This window comes from Emydura macquarii, unplaced genomic scaffold (assembly GCF_026122565.2).
Source record: "Emydura macquarii macquarii isolate MOO-44397 ecotype Brisbane River unplaced genomic scaffold, CSIRO-AGI_Emac_v2 contig_1253, whole genome shotgun sequence".
NCBI classification, from domain to species: Eukaryota; Metazoa; Chordata; order Testudines; family Chelidae; genus Emydura; species Emydura macquarii.
The window spans coordinates 102,278,745-102,300,055 of NW_027131390.1; the positions used below are offsets into that span (position 1 = coordinate 102,278,745).

At 48.0% G+C, this 21,311-nt stretch overlaps 1 protein-coding gene across 2 annotated transcripts in view; it reads right to left on the reverse strand.

Annotated features, from left to right (window-relative positions):
- Positions 1-21,311, reverse strand: part of SLC49A4 (solute carrier family 49 member 4) — a 115,469-nt gene that overhangs the window by 60,036 nt on the left and 34,122 nt on the right. For both annotated transcript variants that reach the window (XM_067549634.1, XM_067549635.1), the window contains exon 2: positions 13,195-13,288. In XM_067549634.1, the coding sequence (XP_067405735.1) occupies positions 13,195-13,288 (94 nt within the window). The remainder of the gene's footprint in view (positions 1-13,194; positions 13,289-21,311) is intronic.

Sequence of the window (21,311 nt, forward strand, 5' to 3'; positions counted from 1 at the left end):
CCAAATTGACAGGTCATGTGAATCACCGAATTGCCTAGATCATCTTTTTAGTCAGCAAGACCCAGGGCAATGGAGAATCTACATAGAACAATAGAGCTTGGGATTCAAAAGACCTATTAGACTCTGTAGTCCATTGCCGGTCTGCCTCTTTTCCAGGTATTTATCAAGTCTAGTTAGAAATGATTCAAGCTATAGCACTTTCACATTTCCCTTGGGAGACTACTCCACATCTATGGGCTGGTCTAGACTGAAAACTTACACTGGAATAGCTAGGTGTCTCAGGGGTGTGAAAAATCCACACCTGAGAGATGCATCTATGCTGACCTGATCCCTAATGTAGACGGTGCTAGATTAAGAGAAGAATTCTTCTGTCAACCTAGCTACCTCTCACAGAGGTGGATTACCTACAGAGATGGGAGATTCCCTTCTGTGGATGTAGTGAGCTGCAGCTGTGCCGCTGTAGTGTTTTAAGTGCAGACATAGTCTAGATCTTTAAAATTAGCCTGTATTACCCTGTCCGATTCACGCATCATAACTGCAACATCACTATTTATCAACAAGGAAGTAATTGTGAGGTTTTAAACATTATGACTATGATAGATATGACTATCTTGGACCAATCTTACTGAATCAAGTTAAACCTTATGGAATTAAGTTTTTAACAGCTGATTGTATTAAAAATGCAAATGTTTATACACAATGGAGGGATTGCATGTATTTTCATGGGGGAGGGGGACCACAGCCCTCCAGGAACTAAGAACGGGTCCCATCACCAGCCACTGAAGATATCTGTTGTTAGCAGTTGCAGATCCGCTACCTGCCATTGTAAGCAGTCTCATCATACTATCTCCTCCATAAACTTATCAAGCTCAGTCTTGAAGTCAGTTAGGTTTTTTGCCCCCACTGCTCCTCTTGGAAGACTTAGCCAGTCTGTCTTTTGCTGGGGACATTACATCATAGCCAGGGAACTGTGCAAACTGCAAATACCTGTCAGTAGATGGATGCTTTGTATGTTTACAATGCAGTTAAAAACCTGTGGTGCACGTGTGCTAACTAACCCACACTTGCAGGGCTCGGGCGGCAGGGCTGTTCAAATAGTGTAGACGTCTGGGCTCGGACTGGGGCCCAGTCTCTAGGACCCTGTGAGATGGCAAGGTCCCAGAGCTTGTAGCTGGAACGTCTACACAGCAATTAAACAGTCCCACACCCTGAGCGCCAGTCAGCTGACACAGACCAGCCGCAGGTGTCTAATTGCAGTGTAGACATACTCCCTGAGGGAGCCTCCATCCAACAGAGGGGACGACAAAGTAGCCTGGAGCGTAATGAGTGCCCTTGCTGGATCATAGAGGGTGAATACAGGTGTAGTAGTCCTGAACTGTGGCAGTAGCATCAATGAATAAACTGGGCAGGAGAAAACAAGCTGATTACACAAAAGGAGGCATTTCCATAGCCGTCCAACATCTCATCAGATGAAAGTTAGTCTGTCAGTGGTGCTTAGCAATGGTATGGGAAAAGAGCCCGACGTGCGAGCAGCAAACCTTCCCCAAGTGGCTACTGGTCCCTTGCCAGATGGAAGTTGAAGCATACTCTGCTTCCTGGCTTGTCTGCATGGGCTCTCTGCAGTGACTGCACCAATCTTAACCCGACTTCTCCAAACTGAACAATTGTGGGCAGGATTCTCCCACTTGTCAGTGGAAATGCTGAATTTCTTGAGGTTTTGCTTGAGCTTGTCGCTGTATCGGAGCTTTGGCCTTTCTCTGTGATACAGGAAGTTCTTAAGTTGGCCATAGAGCACAGCCTTCGGCAGATGATCCTGCAGCATGCACACCACATCTCAGCCAGTGAAGTCTGCAAAGGATCTTGTTATTGGTGATCTGTTGGTCCAAAGTAACTTCAAGGATTTTTCTAAGACAGCAGAGATGGAAACTGTTCAATCTCAGCTCCTGCTTGGAATACATAAACCCAGCTTTCACAACCGTAAAGGAGGGTACTAATGACAAGCTTGATAAACACCCTTTGTATTCAGGGTTAACTTGTTGTTCCAAATATGAGGAACAAGGTAAGTTTGCCAAACGTAACAGAAGCTTTGCCAATTCTAGCATCAAGTTTTCTATCAAGGTTAAGTAAGCTGGTGAGAATTGAGGTAAGAAAGCAGAAGTGATCCACGTTGTCCAGAGCTTCATTATTGACATAGATTTTAGGTGGAGTATTGGTATTTTTGACATAACTGTTTTCTTGATATTGCATGCAAGTTTTGTGATGCATGCAGTTTTCTGCATGCATCACAAAACTTGTTCATCATGACCTGCAGTTCATCAGGTGAATTAGAGATGAATGCAGCATCATCTGTGAAAAGCAGATCCTGAATAGTGAGCTCGGTGACATGCTCTCTGTTCTGGAATCTAGTGATCAGTGATAACACTATCATTAAAGTTGAAACTTTACATTCAAACTCTGTTTCACTTAACATTTTTTAGATTTCGTTTTGGGGATGAAAATTTTCATGCTTGGTCTCAGCACAAAAAGGAATTTATCTGGAAAGGTTGGGCTAGATTTGTTATGCTATTTTCAAGATATACAAATATCAAAATTTCCTTATTGTATAAAAATAATATTTCTCTTACATAACATATTTCATCCATAGATCTCAGTGCTTTACAAAGAAGGGCATCATTAACCTCATTTACAGATGGAGAAACAAAGGAGGAGAAAGGAAAAAAAGTAACTTATCCAAGAAACAGTTGATTTATTTCACTTTAATTCAAAAAACAACTGAAGGAAAAAGCTTCAAACCTGGCAGGACCAAAATTCTCAATCCTTACTAAGAACTAAATCAAGTTTAGGGAGACCAGGAATGGAGAAATCACTTTGCTACTACAGTCATTTTAATTTGCAGATCTTGAAAAATGTACCTACCTCATACTAGTCAGTCTCTGCTACAAGTATAGCACAGAGACCTGCACTGGTGAGGCAACCCGCCACCTTACTGTAATTGTTGGACCCTTCTAGGAGGTTCATCTTTTATATTAGTCTTTGACTAGTACCTGGTAAATTTGAAGTTCCACCTTCATCTAGCTGTGGGAGTGGAAAAGGAGCATTATTTCCCTCTCTCAGAGATGTGAGAAGGAGCAAAGGAATATTGTATTGAAGAAACCCTTCTCCTGGCTGCTGTGAAGCTACTACCTTTCTGCCTTCGCAAACAACACCATGCCTGCCTCTGCTGCTGTTTAAAGTCTCAAGTAGCACCAATAACTGAAAAGATTCTTGACAGTTTCGTTGCTGTCCACATTTTTAAATAGAGGCAATGAAAATAATTAGTGTTTTGTTAGTTTCATTCTGCTGCTGTTTGGCAAAACTAGGAGCAGCAGCAGCAGAGACACTGGACCTGCCCAACTGGTGACTCAGGAAAACACTGTATTGAGTCACATTCATAATTGGCAGAGTTCATAATAGGGCAGGTTATTTGCTGCTTTGTAGAAGATGCTTTAAGGAAGAGTTTTTTGTAGTGAAGTCTATATTTTGCAGAAGTTGATGGTTAATGTCCTCACATTCGCCAGGGAATGCTTCTCATTCACAATAGGTAATGGATTATTCAACCCATGCTAAATTTTCATTACTCAGATCATTTGGAACAGATGGTGCTTTCTTTTGAATTCACACTGTGATTAATACATTGTGGGAGCTATTGGAAACAAAAAAAACAGAACCTTTCGTGTGAGAATCTCAATGCACTTTTCAAAGACGAATGGATTTAGCCACTCTAGACGACAGTGAGGTGCGTAAATATTAACCCCATTTTACAGATGGGGAAACTGATGTATGGTGAGGTTAAGTCACTTGTCTAGAAAATAAAAAAATATATGAGAAAACATGGACGCTGGTCACATCATTCATTAGAAGATTTATTACAGGATAGGAGGAAATCGATTCCACTTCTTGAATGAAAAAAACTGATTTTCACAATGGCTAAATCTTTTCTTAGACTCATGCTAGACGTTTAAAAAAAAAAAAAAAGTTATAAAGGTAGAGGGAAACCAGGAAGCGTACTTTGTAGCAATGCAATTACACTAAAAAGCAGCAAACCTTCTCCTGCTTATGGCCCAAAGATAATGCACCTACAGTCCAGCCCCAGATAAAAGCACTGTGAAGCAAATTTACCTTTGGAGAAAGTAATGTATTCATCTAATAAACCAAAGGATTTCTTTGTATAGAAATAGCAACTCTTTCAAGATTTTCATTAAGTGATATATTTGTAAGGCAAAAGTTTTGTGCCACCTAGATATTCATTGTTAGTGTGACTGTTAGTGTTTTCCGGTTTGTTTTGACACGTGGTCATTGATGTATGAGAGATAATGTAGGGACATTTTTCTAACTAAAAAGAATTACAGGTAGAAAGTTATAGTGTAGCACAGCCACTGTGTGCTATATTATCTCTGGTAGTAAAGAAAAAAAAAGGTATAAATGTACCGTCTATGGCTTTCATTAAGAACTCAGCTCACAGCTCATCTGTTGTACTTATTGCAGCCTCATCATAATCTATCATGTTACTAGAGAATGAGCTTACTTTAAAAAGACCAACATCAGATCAGACATCTCTCAGACCCTAAATCTCTTCTCTGACCTGTTAAAAAAACTTGTCAAATATGTATTGTGTTTTTAAAGTTAAAATAATTTAACTTTAAAGTGTTGTTACTTTGAAACTAGTATTACTGAAAGCCTGCCAAGAGAGAGACAAAGATTTACAGTGAAACAAACACTGCAATATTAGGCCAATACACTGACATCTCTGTCAGAATTTCTGACAGTTAAAAGGCAACAGCATAACAATACAGCGAGACCCCTGACAGTACAGGGACAAATTCACTCAAATCCTCACATAACACCATGTTATTGTATAGCCATCATAGCTGTCATATACTTGAGAATGTCTTTTTGGTCAAAGCTTTATCCAAGTTTGGAAGATAGGGTCATAAGAAATGGAAAAAGTCTTTTCAACGTTTGATATTAAGAGACCACTGAGGTAAAAACTAAGCAAATCGAGCTCAATAGCCTTATTTTTTTCTTTCAGTGCTATTAAAGATGTTCTCAAACCCTATAGTCAGGGAAGATTATCACTAAAGCAGCATAAATGCAGGACAAATTCACTAAATGTGAACAAATTTTAAAAGACCCAATATGAGCTGAGTTGCTGCATGCCCAAATAATTTTTTGTGTGTCATGGCCTAATCATGAGACACAGCATAAAGAAGCAAAAGTCTCAAGGAAACACTGCCATATGAGGAGAAATGTAAAAAAACCCAGTATATTATTCTGCTCTTCTTTGGAGTCTTCTCTCGAAATATCACCAAGGGATATTATGTTAAATTTGTAAAACTATTAATGAGTTGAGACTCACATGGCAGCCCAAACCTGAAAAACAAAACAATCACCAACTCATTGGACATTACCATTTTATATTAAGCATCTTAACGCTTCTAGAAGCAAAAAAATTAAAACGGTTGGCACGTGTCCAATAAAAAAATCACATTTTACCATTAGACAGGACTCTTAAGTTTACAACACAGAAGAACTTCATGTCTGATCGGGCAGGCAGGCATTGCCCAATACTCAATATTCTCTAATGACCCTGCACACCTTGAGACTGACACTCAAATCCAAATCAGCAATGAAGGATCTTAGGGCTTATCTACATGGGAAAACTATACCTGTATAAAACCAGGTTACTTACCAGTAACTGATGTTCTTCAAGATGTGTTGCTCATGTCCATTCCACTATAGGTGTGTGCACGCCTCCATGCACGGTTCCCGGAACTTTTTTCCCCTTAGCAGATCCCGTAGGGCCAGCTCTGGCGCCCCGCACACATGCCACGGTATATGAGCACTGCCGACCCTACGGTCCCTCAGTCCCTTCTTTCTGCCAACTCCGGCAGCAGGGACGGAGGGTGGGTTGTGGAATGGACATGAGCAACACATCTCGAAGAACATCAGTTACTGGTAAGTAACCTTATTTTCTTCTTCAAGTGCTTGCTCATGTCCATTCCACTATAGGTGACTAACAAGCAATACCTTTGGAGGTGGGTAGGAGTTACCAGTGAGCTACCCTCAGCACCGCTCTGCCGAATCCCATGTCCTCTCTCACTTACTGAATGATGGCATAGTTGGACATGAAGGTACGCACCGATGACCAGGTGGCAGCTTTGCAGATGTCCTGCAGGGAGACACTCTCTAGGAAGGCTGTAGACGAGACTTGAACTCTGGTTGAGTGTGCTGTGATGGTTCCTGGAAGTGGCACCCTCTCTTGCTTGTAGCAGAACTTGATGCAAGATGTAATCAACGAGGAGATGTGCTGGGTGGAGACAGGTGAGCCTTTCATTGGTCAGCCACTGCGACGAAGAGCTGTGTCGATTTCCGGAATGATTTTGTACGCTCGATGCAGAGGGCCAGGGCTCATCTCACGTCCAGCGAATGCCATCTCCTCTCCTCCTCCGAACCGTGAGGTTTGGGAAAAAACACGGGGGGAAAAATATCTTGGTTACAACGAAATTGGGAAACCACCTTGCGTAGGAAGGACCTTGTCATAATAGAATACTGTATATGGGGGTTCCCGTCAAGGCCCTAATCTCGGAGACCCTCTTGGCTGAGGTAATGGCCACCAGGAAGGCTACCTTCCATGAAAGCACGAGCAGAGGGCATGAAGCCATGGGTTCAAAGAGGGATCCTGTGACTCTCGAGAGGACCAGGTTGAGATCCCAGGGAGGCACCTGGTCACAGACCTGCAGATAAAGCCTCTCCACCCCCTTGAGGAACCTGCCCGACATGGGATGGGAGGGATCTCCCCTCTAGCGGCTGACAGAAGGCCAAAATGGCTGACAGGTGAACCTTCAGTGAGGCCAGCGCCAGACCCTGGAGCTTTAGCTGGAGCAGATACTCCAGGATCGCTTCTACAGTCGAGAGGCTGGGCGGAATGCCCCAGGACTCCGCCCAAGAGGTAAACCGTTTCCACTTAGCCCGATACACGCCCTGTGTAGAAGGTTTCCTGCTGCCAAGCAGGACTTGTTAGACCTGCACCGAGCAGGCTCTCTCTCCCTCCGTCAGCCACAGAGCCTCCAGGCTGTGAGGTTCACTAAGTCCAGGTCCAGGTGCAACAGGCGACCATGGTCCTGGGAGAAAAGGTCGTGTCGCCTCGGGAACTCCAGGGGTGGGGCAATGGAGAGGTCCAGCAGCATGTTGAACCAGTGCTGTCTCGGCCAGGCTGGAGCGATGAGTTCAACATCCGCCCTGTCCCTCTTTATTTTCAGCAGGACCTTGGGCAGGAGTGGAATGGCGGGAACATGTACATGAGGGTCCCCGTCCAGTCGATGAGGAACGTGTCGGAAAACGACCCAGTCTCGCGACCCTGGAGTGAGCAGAATCTCAGGCACTTCGAGTTCTAGGTCGACGCGAATAGGTCCAGCTGGGGAACGCCCCACTTCTAGAAGATCATAGCCACCACCTCTGGGTGCAATGACTAGATGTGGCGGGGTAAAAATGACCTCCTGAGGCAATCCACCTAGTCGTTCCTCACTCCCGGGAGGTGAGAGGCAGTTAAGTGGAAATCGTGCCTCATGGCAAAGTCCCACAGACGGGTAGCTTCCTTGCAGAGGGCCGAGGAGCGCGCTCCCCCCTGCCTGTTTATGTAGAACATGGTCCTGTTGTCTGTCAGCACCTGTACTACTCTGCCTGTCAGGAAACGGAGGAACAACTTGCACGCTAAGCAAACGGCCCTGAGCTCCTTCACACTGATGTGTAGGTGCCTCTCCTCCCACGACCAGAGCCTCTGAGTGCCTGGGTTGACGCTGATGTGGCTCCCCATCCTACATCCAAAGCGTCGGAAATTAGGGAGACCAATGAGACCAGCTCCCTCAACGCAACGCCCTTCATCACTGCCCTGGGAGTCCGCCACCAGTTTAGGGAGGCTAAGATGAGTGGGGGAACTGTGACCACCCGATCCAACGGGTGTCTGCTCGGCACATATACCGAGGCCAATCATGCCTGAAGTGGTCTGAGCTTCAGGCGAGCTAGTCTCACTACGTATGTGCAGGCCGCCATGTGGCCTAACAGCTGTAGGCAGTGCCTGGCTGTTGTCATGGGGCATCGGAGCAGCTGGGAGATGATAGAGAACATCGCCTCGAAACGTGGCTGAGGCAGGAAGGCTCTGGCCTGGGAAGCGTCCAGGGTGGCCCCAATGAATTATATGCTTTGCACGGGGGTAAGTGTGGACTTCCGCTCATTTATGAGCAGTCCCAGCCTGCTGCACATGGAGCAAGTGAGGGTCACGCTCTCCTGCACTTGGGACCTAGATCTGCCCCTAATCAGCCAATCGTCCAGGTAAGGAAAAATTTGCACACCCTATCGTCTCAGGTGGGCAGCCACTACCGCCATGCACTTGGTGAACACCCTTGAAGCCTCCTAGCACGCGCTGCCTCCGGTACCAGGGATAGACATCGGTGCCGACAGGGAGATGCTGCGTCCTGTGTCATGGTCTCGAACCGAGTCTGAGGAAGGAAGGCTCTGGCCTGGGTGGCAACCAAGGTGGCCCCTATGAACTCTATGCGCTGCACCGGGGTGAGAGTGAACTTCTGCTCGTTGATGAGCAGCCCCAGTCTGGTGCATGTGGCGCAGGTCAGAGCCAGGTAGTTCCTCACATGGGCCCTGGACTTGCCCCGGATCAGCCAGTCGTCCAGGTATGGGAATATCTGAACCCCTCTGCAGCGCAGGTGGGCTGCTACCACTGCCATGCATTTTGTAAACTCCCTTGGCGCGGACAAAAGGCCAAAGGGCAGGGCAGAAAACTGGTAGTGGTATCCAGCTACCATAAACCTTAAGAACCTTCTGTGACCTAAAAGGAAAGTGGATCTAGAGCAGGAATGATGGAAGTACGCGTCCTTCAGGTCGAGGGCCCCCTTGGCCATACCAGTCCCCGTTCCTGTGGAGGATCTAGAGCAGGAATGATGGAGGCTAGGGAAACCGTAAGCTGTAAGGCATATGAAACCCTATGGTCACGGCAGATGGGCGCCCAGTACCTGTCCCTACCCCTCCTGGGCTGAGTGGGTCTGGGGGGCAGCCTCAATGGAGGTTGCGGCTGCCTCTGTGCCTGAGGCCGGGTCTGGCGCCTCGAGGCCTGAGGGGTTTATAGCCCTAGGGATCTCAGGGTAGCCCGTGAGTCCTTTAGGGAATGCAACTTCTCGTCCGTCCTCTCAGAGAAGAGGCCGGTGTAGTCAAAGGGGAGGTCCTGAATTGACTGTTGGACCTCCTGAGAGACAGACCAGAAGCTTGGAGCCAGGAGCAGCGGTGCATGACAATGGCCGAAGCAATCGCCCTGCTGGCTGCACTTGCTGTGTCGCTGGCCGACTGGAGTGCCGCCTTAGCCTCCGCCACGGCCTCTTGTGACACAGTGGCAAAGTCTGCGGCCTGGTCCGGGGGTAACCCCGAGGAGACCCTCTGTAGAGAGGACCAAAGGTTCAGGTTATATTTCCCCATGAGGGCCTGATGGTTCGCGACCCTCAGCTGCAGGGCCGCAGTAGAGTACATCTTGCGCCCAAAAAGGTACAGCTTCTTGCTGTCCTTATCTTTAGGGGTGTTGCCCTGGCTGCCCCGCTGGTTCACTGCATCCACTACGAGCGAACCTGGGGCGGGATGCGTATATAAAAATTCAAACCCCTCCTTCGGTACATAGTATTTGCGCTCAGTGCCTTTCGAGGTGGGGGCCACTGAGGAAGAGGTTTGCCAGAGGGTTTTAGCTATCTTCATAACCCTCTCATGAACAGGCAGGGCCAGGCGTGATGGGCCTGCTGCCTCAGAGACCCCAAAGAGGGGGTCCTCTTCCTCCGACAGCTCCTTAATCTCTAGACCGAGATTGTCATCCACTCTCCTCAGGAGGTCCTGGTGGCCCCGGAAGTCAAAGAGGGGGTCCCTATTGTCCCTGGCTGCCGCCTCATCCGGAGAGGAGGAGGAGGACCGTGGAAGGGCCCCTACAGAAGGGCCTTCCTCTGGATCAGACCCCTCCTCAGAGGGGTGACCCTCCTGTGGACCAGTTGGTGGGGGCATTGGTTGGGCAACCGAAGAGTGAATAGAGGTGGTCCCTTGGCCCATCTGGGTACCCCACGGCCCCCAATATGGCCATTGCCAGGGGCTCTGGGGCCATGCAGTTGCAGGTGTGGGGACCAGTTTGGTCATTTCCAGGCATCCCCCCTTGGACACCGAGCCACTTGACCGGTGCTTATGGGCCCTGGAAGGGGAGCAGCTCCTGGACGATGAAGACCTCCGGTGCCAATGCCTGCGGTGCCGATGAGGAGAGGAGCTGCTGGAGGAGCTGTAGCTGGAATGACCCCTCCCTCTAGATGACTTGCAGCGACACTTCCCAGATCTAGAGCGGGAGCGGTGACGCCTGTGACGTCTCAACGCTGACCTGGAGCGCTCGGTGCCGAGGCGCTCAGTGCCGGAATGCATGGTGGGAAGCTCAGCACCGAGGCAGGCAGCGTTGGGGATTGGCGTTGAGCTGGGCTCCGCACCGGGGTGCCGGAGCGCATGCTTAGGTCCCCGCTTGAGGCGGAACTGTAGCACCTTCGCCTCGAGCGTTTGTCCCTGGACCGCCCTCGGTGTCGCGGTGCCGGGGAGCTCAACGACCCGGAGTCGGAGCTAGGAGGGGAGCCCGCACTCTCTACCCTCCTTGGCCGTCTCGGGGGAGACCTCGACTCCTGTCTCTTCCACCCACTGGGGTAACCCAACGCGGGTTTACCCTGAGACACGAGTCCTGGAACCCTCAGCCGAGGGGGGGACAGAGGCGTAGGCAGGCCCATGAGGGCGCGTGCCGCAGCGAAAGCCTCTGGTGTCGACGGCCCTTGCAGAGGCGCTCCCTCACCCCCAGGAGTCGGGGGAGGCTCTCTGCGAGGAGATGCCAGTGCTGGAGTACTCTCCACGGCACGTGGCTGGGGCATCTCCTGTTGCACCCCCTGCTTTCCCGGTAGCAGGGGGGAGTCCATATGTGCGGCCTCGCACCGCTTCTTCTTTTTCGGTGCCGATGGTGCCAGGGCCGATGTCGGTGCCGGTGGAGCGCTCCACACCGAGGAGACACTCGGTGCCGCAGGGGAACGCGATGGCTCGGAGTCCGGGTGAAGCATGGACTCCATCAGCTTTTAGTCTCGCGTCCCACTCCTTCTGGGTCCTTGGTTTGAAGGACCTACAGATCCTACATTTTTCTTTCCTGTGTTGCTCCCCGAGGCATCAGAGGCAATGGTCATGAAAGTCACTCACTGGAAAGGATTTTGCACACGCGGTGCAGGCTTTAAAGCCTGTGGAGCCGGGCATGGCTCAGCTCTAGCCCCTAAGGGCATTATTTACTTAACTACTTGCTAATTCTGCTATTAGAAAACAAACTCGAACAATAAAGCTAACACTAAGGGATGCTACTTGTGTTTGTATGCAAGAGGCAGACGTTCCGGTAACCGTCACAGGCGGAAAGAAGGAACTGAGGGGCCGCAGGGTTGGCAGCACCCTATGTACCGCGGCATGAGCGCGGTACTTCAGGAGGCGCCTGAGCCAGCCCTACGGAGCTAGCTAAGGGAAAAAGTTCTGGGAATCTGTGCACGGGACACGCGCACACCTATACTGGAATGGATATGAGCAATCACTCGAAGAGAGAATAGTACTTGCTGAGAGCAAGGCTAGTTCCAGTAACCGTCACGGGCGGAAAGAAGGAATTGAGGGGTCGTAGTGCCAGCATCACCTCATATACCGTGGCATGTGCGCTGGGCCCCAAGGGTCGCCAGAGCCGGCCCTATATGATCTGCTAAGGGGAAAAAAGTTCCAGGAACCATGCACACACCAATAGTGGAATAGACATGAGCAAGCACTCGAAGAAGACGCTAGCCATATATTTATAGCCATATATTTATACTAGTATAACTCCCTGTGTGTATGCTGTTATTCCAGTATAATAGCATCTTTTTTCTGTTTAGTTTATGTCACTTTGGATGAGTTCTAAGCTAAACTGAAAAAAGGCACTATTAAACTATTAGAGTTATAAGTTATTTATTCTGGTATAACTATACAGGTATAATTACGTCAGCACGACTGGTAAAAACAACTTTCCTCTGTACACAAGCCCTCAGGTTTCTGGAGTGAAACACATTTTAAACAAAGATAAAGGAAAAAGAATCCACAGAGCATTTCCATTTTACATACAATATTTAAAATGTTTTAGTCTGTTTTTACAAGTAGATTAAATATTGATGTCTACTGGATAGAGAATTTTTCCTTCATATCAGTCACAAATATTTTAGATTTAATACAAACTAAAGAGATATGAAGAAACCCAATTTTAAATCTGCAAATAAGAGGTGTGGAGGCTTTCATCACATTTATAAATTAGTTTTAAATAACCTTTTTACAAATTTACCTTAATATCCCTGACACTTACAACAGCAATTATCTGAGAAAGCCTAGATGTGTCTAGTCTGATCTTACATTAATTTAATGGAGGATTTTTCTTCTTCTTTAAATGTAACAATGGATATTACGTTTACTATATACCAACTACATGGGATTTGTGTGGTTTTATTAAGATATTGGTTTCTATTCCCATCTCTGACATTGCCTATGTGCAAAGTAAATGTTTCAGCTCCATAGAAAGGAAATAATTTAAAAATATATATTTCCTAGGAATGGGGATTATAATATATTGTATGCAAGGCGCACATTCCTATTAGTTCATTTGCCTTGGTGTTTGATCTCGTAAATGCAACATGTAAAATTTAAAATGTAAAGATTATTTAACAGTTGCATACAAATGTATTTTTGTTTTGTGTGGGATGATTACTGTATTATCTTGGGCAAGTTTATTAACGTTTCTATACCTCAGTTTCCTCATTTGTAAAACTAGGATTAATGCATACCTTCACAGGGGTATGGTAAGGCTTTAACTGAAGTTCATTAAGTGCTTTGCAATCTTCAGATACTACGTAAAAGAATTATGTTAAAATCAATTCTGAGAATCAAAGAAAGAAGCGTTACAGCTAGTTTCAGTTGAATGGTGTTTATGTATCAGTCTGATATGGAAAATTTGTATTGACATTATTCTGCATTGGATTAGCAGAGAAAATAGGGACATTTAAAACAAGCAAAAAAAAAATATATATATGTCTTTTCTCCACTTACTTTTTCCTTATTGTTAGGTCTGACAGTGGTACACATCTTAAGCCAGCTCCCAACACCATGAGGGAGGATGTTAATAACACTGTTACCCTGAGACCTAAGAAACAAAAATTGTAATATATTACAATTTTTAAAAATAAAGCAGCAATAATGCTAAGAATGAAGCTGAATACATACACATACATGCAACCTAAAATTGCTTCTTCACACATGCCTTTTCCTAAATGCCTTCACCCATGACTTTTCATAAATGCCTACAACCATAAAACCTTGTGTTATGATAGTTAATTCTATGACTTCACACTCCGTATTCAAGCTCCAATACTGCAAAAGGACAAACTTTGGCATAACCCTTTGCAGGATCTGGGCCAATCATATAAAAAGCACCTTTCAAAGAAAAAAATATTATACAGTTTCACTGGTGCTCATGATGAAGGTTTCTTACTATGCCTAATTGAAGTATCAGGCAATAACATATGATCTAAAATCTCTGGATTACATATATAGAGGGAGAAACGGACCCCACACGTTCTTTTCTAAACACTAAATGTAGTGAGATCTTTGGGGGGTTTATTTGCTGCATTCTTTCATAAAGCAGATTTACATTTCATCTCGAAGAAATAATGATTTATTCACTAGAAAAATTTGCCTTCCTTGCAATACTTGGCAATTAAGCCATGTTTTTGATGTGTTCAGATCAAGTTGTCAGAAGTTGTGTGTATAATACGTTTTAAAAAAATTAAGTTATAATTGAATGATTTTTTAAATATTTTCCCTTTCAAATAAGGCAAGTAAGAAACCTTAATAAATGCTTCTTGCTCTAAACCTCCTTTCTGTAAACATGCAGGGATTCTGGGCTTAACCACCATTTCTGAATTACACCTGAACATTGTTTGTTCTTATCCACAAATGCAATTAACTAGTCTACACTGACTGCTCAATAGATTCAGAAAGATCGATTTGACGGCGATGACTTTGCCGCCATCAGTATAGATATACCCTAGGTATACACAGGAGAATGGGATCAAGATAAGCAGTCAGTCAGTTAGCAGTAGCCACTGGCCAAGTTCTGTTAAATTTACATACAGGAGAAAATAGAAATTCATATAGCATACTGTAGAGAAATTATATTCACACTAAAATTGCCATGTTAAACAAAGTCCTTAGATAATTATATACATAATTAATTCAAAACTGTACAGTTTTCTAAAACAAAATCTACTAAAATATTTAAGGTACTTAAAAACCAAGATGTCCCCCCTACTGTTTCCACTTCATTTGCATGTCTGATTCTTTTCCTGTTTTAAAGTCTATCCTTTTCATACGCCTCTGTTTCATATGTTTTTCTGTTCTCCGTTCAGTACCATATACTCTCACCAGCCAGCACTTTGCAAAACACTATTTCTCTGTAAAAATATTACGGCATAGATTAAAGTTCCACACAGGTTGCTATATAAAGTTCAGTTTGGAATAATTCAAGTCTCATTAATGGCAAAAAACACAAGTGTGGAAAATAAGGAGAATATCAAGCATGCCCAGATAGGGGATGGCAACAATCACTGTTACTGTGTTTTCCTCACCAGGGTTATCCTACAGCCGAGATCAAGCCAGAGAGAACTCCCACTGCAGGTGCAAAATTGAATACACAAGGCGTGCAAGTGTACAAATGAATCATCTGTGAAAGAATAGAGCTAATGATGTAAACTCTTAATCAGTTTAGTGCAAAATTTGTTAATTCATTTATGTAAGTGACTATGCAACAAAAACAAATAGTAAATGGAAGGTCAAAACCAAAATTTTAATTAGTGAGTTCTTACAGAAAATAACTGTAACAGTGTTTCAGCGAAGCAGTGTATAAACCTGAATGGATCTGTGGGTATGCAGAAACAAGTTATATTGCTGACCCGGTCTACTTTTTGTCACTGAAAAGAATGTGTGGAATATGGCAGGACAATAGCCTAAACAACCTAGAAAATGCAGGCATCATGAAACTAGTCAGCAACAGCTGGCGCCCTGTATACAGTTACAAACACTGGGACAAACATGCAGTGATCTTCAGTTAGATGAACTACAGAGAATTGCTGAGAGACAACACATGAAAAAAACTGTCAGAATCAGGCTATTTTGCATAGACTAATTTGTGTTGCATGTCATCTTGGAGAACAAGAGCTGGCATTTCAGGGGCATAACGAATCAGATGGATTCCCTGAATCAAGGCAGTTATGTAAAAATCTTAGAATCAGTCAGTGAATTCAATCCTTTACTCAAGCACCATCTGGAAACCTCTACTGTCTTTTCTGGAACATCAAACAGAATTCTGAATGACTTCATCGAAGCAGTAAGTATGTCCAACTTAATACCATTGCCAAAAATATTGAGCAACACTGTTTGTTGCTATTTTGAAACCTCAGATATTGCCAATAAGTCTCAGCTTTTGACTGTACTGCATTACATGACCAAAAATGTTAATGCTGCAAATGGTTTGTTGGTTTTACTGATGTTAACAACAATTGAACTGCAACCGGCCTTTACCACTATGTTGAAATGGTGTACCAGACATTTAAATTCAGGGACAAGTTGGTAGCTCAGAGGTGCAGCAGTAACTGGCAGGCCACATAAGTGGGCTTCAAAAACAAATTTGTGAAAAGTTCCCCTGTGCACTTCTTGTTCATTGCCATGCTATTTTTTTTAAAATCCTACCTCAGTTTTGCAGCATACAGTATTAGAGAATGTTGGATTCTCTTAAAAAATGTAGAAGGAATATCTAGAATTTAGAAGGAAGGCTGAACTTCCTTGAAACATAGTTAAACAAAGGCTGCCTTCTATTTGTACCACAACATGGAATTTTCATTCAAGGCTTGTACAAACTTAAGCAGAGCAGAGAAGCTCTGATTGAACTCTTCAAAAGTGTGATGCAAAATACAGCAGATTGGGACATGTATTCTTTCACCTCAGCCAAGCGTTTTATGACCATGTTTGATGATTTTCAGTTTAATGTTTCTCCTTTGCCTCTGGAGCAACATATTTGAAGTGACAGAAGAGTTGTTTGATGTTCTTCAAACCCAGATGGACAATACTGGGTTTTGTATTCAACAGATTCGTGAGACAGAGTAAACTTTTGATGAGATTCGCAAAGAGGTGTGAGAACAAGATGCACATGAACCTTAGGAAAGAGAGAGCAAGAGAAGACCAAGCAACATGCAAGTGTCTCTTCTTTGAGTTTATTGACAATGTCAGCGAACATTTGTTGGTACAATTTGAAAGCACAGAAAAAAACAGAGTTACTTACCAGTAACTGTTGTTCTTTGAGATGTGTTGCTCATATCCATTCCAATATAGGTGAGCGCGCGCCACCGTGCACAGATTCCCGGAACTTTTTTCCCCTTAGCAAGCCCCATAGGGCCGGCTCAGGCACCCCCTGGAGTGCCGCGCTCATGCCGCGGTATATGAGGCACCGCCGGCCCTGCGGGCCCTCAGCCCCTTCTTTCTGCCGACTCCGACAGCGGGGATGGAGGGTGGGTGTGGAATGGATATGAGCAACACATCTCGAAGAACAACAGTTACTGGTAAGTAACCCTGTTTTCTACTTTGAGTGATTGCTCATATCCATTCCAATATAGGTGATTAAATAGCCATACTTTGGAGGTGGGTAGGAGTCATCGGCGAGCTGCTCTCATCAGTACAGCTCTGCCGAAGCCCGCGTCCTCCCTCGCCTGCTGCATGATGGCGTAGTGGGACGTGAAGGTGTGGACCAACGACCAGGTTGTTGCCTTGCAGATGTCCTGCAGGGGCACTCTTTCCAGGAAGGCTGCCGACAAGGCCTGAGCTCTGGTTGAGTGCGCTGAAACAGCTCCTGGAAGCGGCACCTTCACCTGCTCGTAGCAGGTCCTGATGTAGGTGGTGATCCAGGCAGAGATGCGTTGGGTGGAGACAGGTGAGCCCTTCATCCGGTGTGCCACAAACAGCTGCGTCAACTTCCGGAATGGCCGCGTCTGCTCGATGTAGTAGGCCAGGGCTCATCTCATGTCCAGCGAGTGCCATCTCCACTCCTCCTCTGAACCATGCGGTTTTGGAAAGAACACAGGGAGAAAGATATCCTGGTTATAATGAAACTGGGACACCACCTTAGGCAGGAAGGCTGTACCGTGTCCTTATAAAAGATAGTGTAGGGGGGCTCCGGGGTCAATGCTCTTATCTCGGAGACCCTCCTAGCTGATGTACTGGCCACCAGGAAGGCTACCTTCCATGACAGAACGAGCAGCAGGCATGTAGCCATGGGCTCGAAGGGGGGTCCTGTCAGTGTGGCGAGGACCAGGTTCAAGTCCCAGGGAGGCACCAGGTCATGGACCTGCGGGTATAGCCTCTCCACCCCTTTAAGGAACCTGACTGACATGGGGTGTGAGAATAATGAGCAGGCTCTCTCTCCCTCCGTCAGCCACAGAGTCTCCATGCCGTCAGGTAGAGGGAGTCCAGGTCCAAGTGCAGCAGGCAACCCTGGTCCTGGGAGAGCAGGTCGTAATGCCTCGGGAGCGGCACTGGCGGGGCGATGGACAGGTCCAGCAACATGCTGAACTAATCCTGTCTTGGCCATGCTGAGGTGATCAATATGACATCCGCTTTGTCCCTCTTGATCTTCAAGAGGACTTTGGGCAGCAGCGGAATGGGGGGAAACGCATACATCAGGGTCCCCGTCCATTCTATAAGGAACGCGTCAGAGATGGAGCCCGGCTCGCGATCCCGGAGAGAGCAGGACCTCAGGCACTTCCTGTTCCAGGACGATGAGAACAGGTCCAGCTGGGGAACACCCCACTTGCGGAAGATAAAACTTATCACCTCCGGGTGTAGCTACCAGTTGTGTCGGGGTAGAAATGACCTGCTGAGGCGGTCCACCTTGTCGTTCTTGACCCCCGGGAGGTGAGAGGCAGATATGTGAAAGTCATGCCTCACCGCAAAGTCCCAAAGTCAAATAGCCTCCTGGCAAAGGGCTGAGGAGTGCGCTCCCCCCTGCTTGTTCATGTAGAACATGGCCGCCGTATTGTCCGTGAGGACCTGCACCATCCTGCCCCTCAGGAATCCGAGGAACACCTTGCAGGCCAGGCAGACTGCCCTGAGCTCCCGGATGTTGATGCGGAGACTCCTTTCGTCTGCCGACCAGAGCCCCTGGGTGCTCAGGTCACTGCTGATGTGGGCCCCCCATCCCATATCTGAGGCGTCCATGATGAGGGTGACCAATGGGGCCAAGTCTTGGAATGGGACCCCCCTCAGAACTTCCCTGGGAGCCCTCCACTAGTTCAGAGAGGTCAGGACCTGTGCAGGAACCGTGACCACCCTGTTCAAGGAGTGCCTGGCTGGAGCGTATACCGAGGCTAGCCACGCCTGGAGAGGCCTGAGTTTGAGGTGAGCCAGCCTCACCACGTATGTACAGGCCGTCATGTGTCCCAATAGCCGCAGGCAGTTCCTGGCTGTCGTCGTGGGGGACCTGTGGAGATGGTCAATAATGGTGGCCATCATCTCGAAGCGAGGCTGTGGGAGGAAGGCTCTGGCCTCGGTGACATCCAGGGTGGCCCTGATAAAGTCTATGCGGTGCACCGGGGTGAGAGTGGACTTTTGCTCGTTGATGAGCAGCCCCAGTCTGATGCATGTCATGCAGGTGAGAGCCAGGCTGTTCCTCACGTGGGCTCTGGACCTGCCCCGGATCAGCCAGTCGTCCAGGAAGGGAAAGATCTAGACCCCTCTGTGGCAGAGGTGGGCCGCCACCACTGCCATAAACTTTGTGAAAACCCTGGGGACAGATGAGAGACCAAAGGGTAGGGCCAAAAACTGGTAGTGGCAGCCAGCTACCATAAATCGGAGGAAGCGTCTGTGTCTGGGAAGAATGGAAATGTGAAAATATGCATCCTTTAGATCGAGGGCAGCGTACCAGTCCCCTGGATCCAGTGCAGGAATGATGGAGGCTAGGGAAACCATACGGAACCTGAGATGTCTGATGAATTTGTTCAGACGGCGGAGATCTAATATGGGTCTCAAGCCCCCCCTTTGCCTTGGAAATAACGAATACCTTGAGTAGAATCCCCTCCCTAATTCCTGCACAGGGATTGTTTCCACAGCCCTGAGGAGAGGGAGGGAATTCACCTCCTGCAGCAGGAGTGGCTCGTGAGAGGGGTCCCTGAAGAGGGACAGGGTAGGCGGGAGTCCGGGGGGGAAGGTTGTAAGCTGAAGGGCGTAGCCTTTGAGAACCACACCGAGGACCCAAAGGTCTGAAGTGATCTTTCGCCAGTCGGTGTAGTATGGCCTGAGCCTCTCTGAAAATGGCAGGGGCGAATCCAGGTGAATGGCATGGATGCCACCCTCGGGCGCACCATCAAAATTGTCTTTTATTATTCTTGGGCCCCTTCGCTGGGCCCTGTCAAGAGGCCGCAAATAACCCCAATCGGTCGTGGCGGTTCAAGCCCCTGTATCTATCACGGCCCCTCCTGGGTTGAGCGGGCCTGGGCAGCGGCCAAGGAGCCAGCTGGGTCTGGTGCTGGGGTTGAGGCCGAGACTGACGCCTCGAGGCCTGTGGTGTGTATAGCCCCAGGGATCTGAGGGTGGCCCTAGAATCCTTCAGGGCGTGCAGTTTTTCGTCAGTCTTATCCGAAAATAAACCTGCCCCATCAAAGGGCAGGTCCTGGATAGACTGTTGGACCTCCTGCGTTAACCCTGAGGACTGCAGCCACGAACACTTCCGCATGGCAATAGCTGAGGCCATGGCTCTGCTGGTGGTGTCCGCGGCGTTGCTGGCGGTTTGTAGGGACACCCCTGCAACAGCAGCGCCCTCTTCTAGGACTGTCACGAAGTCTGCTTCCTGGTCCAGAGACAGCCCTTCTGCGAACCTCCGCATGGAGGTCCAGAGATTTAGGTTGTAGCGGCCGAGGAGCGCCTGGTGGTTGACGATCCTCAGCTGCAAGGCCCCTGTCGAATAGACCTTGCGGCCGAATAGGTCCAGCTTTTTATTATCCTTGTTTTTGGGCATATTATCCTGGCCGCCCTGTCTGTCCCGTTGGTTGGCCACATCAACCACAAGGGTCCCAGGAGCAGGGTGGGTATAGAGGGTACACAGAACTTTTTCTCAGCACCCTTGGATGTGGGGGCAACTGAGGAAGGAGTTTGCCAGAGAGCCTTGGCCAGCTTCAAGACTCTCTCGTGGACAGGCAGGGCCACTCTGGACGGCCCTGCTGACCCAGCCACCCCAAAGAGGAGGTCCTCCTCCTCAGAGAGTTCCTTGAGCTCCAGATTAAGGTTACTGGACACCTTCCTGAGGAGCTCCTGGTGGGCCTTAAAGTCTGGCAGGGACGCCCTATGGTCCCTGGCGGCTGCGTCGTCAGGAGAGGAAGAGGAGGATTGTGGGAGGGGCCCCGTGGAGGGACCCTCCCCAGGATTCGATTCCTCCTCCAAGGAATGGCCCTTGTCTGGTTGGCTCGGTGGGGGGGTGGCCAGCTGGGCCACTGATGATTGTACTGAGACAATGCCCTGACCCATCTGCATCCCCCAGGGCTCCCAGTATGGCCACTGCCACGGTCCCTGTGGCCATGCTGGTGCCGGCATCAGTGCCATCTGCAGCTCTTCCTGGCGGCGGGTGCGAGACCCCAAGCCGCTGGAGCGGTGCTGGCGGTGCTTGTGGCTCCTGCCTGCCTTCATCAATTATCTGCTCCGCGAAGATGTTGACGAAGACAAGGAGTGCCGGTGCCGCCACGTGCGGTGCCGGCGGGGAGGCGAGCGGCTGGAGGAGCTGGAATATGACCTCCGCTTCGGTGCCGAGGTCTTACGTCGGTGCTTCCCCCTTGGGGACCGGGAGCGGTGCTGGCCATGCCTTCTCGGTGCTGATTCTGACCCCAATGAACGTGAGTGGCGGCACGGTGCCGAAGTCGCAGCCAGGGCCGAGTCCTTCGGCACCGGGATCCGCGCCGGACTATGGTCCGGGGATCGGGACCGGTGCCATGCCTGATTCCGTGTCTCCTCTGGCACCGGGATCCGCGCCGGGCTGCGTGCTGGGGATCGGGACCGGTGCCACATCAATGGACTCGGTGCTGGGGTACGGGAGCTGCACCCCTCACGTGAGGTGGAACTGTATTGATGTCGCT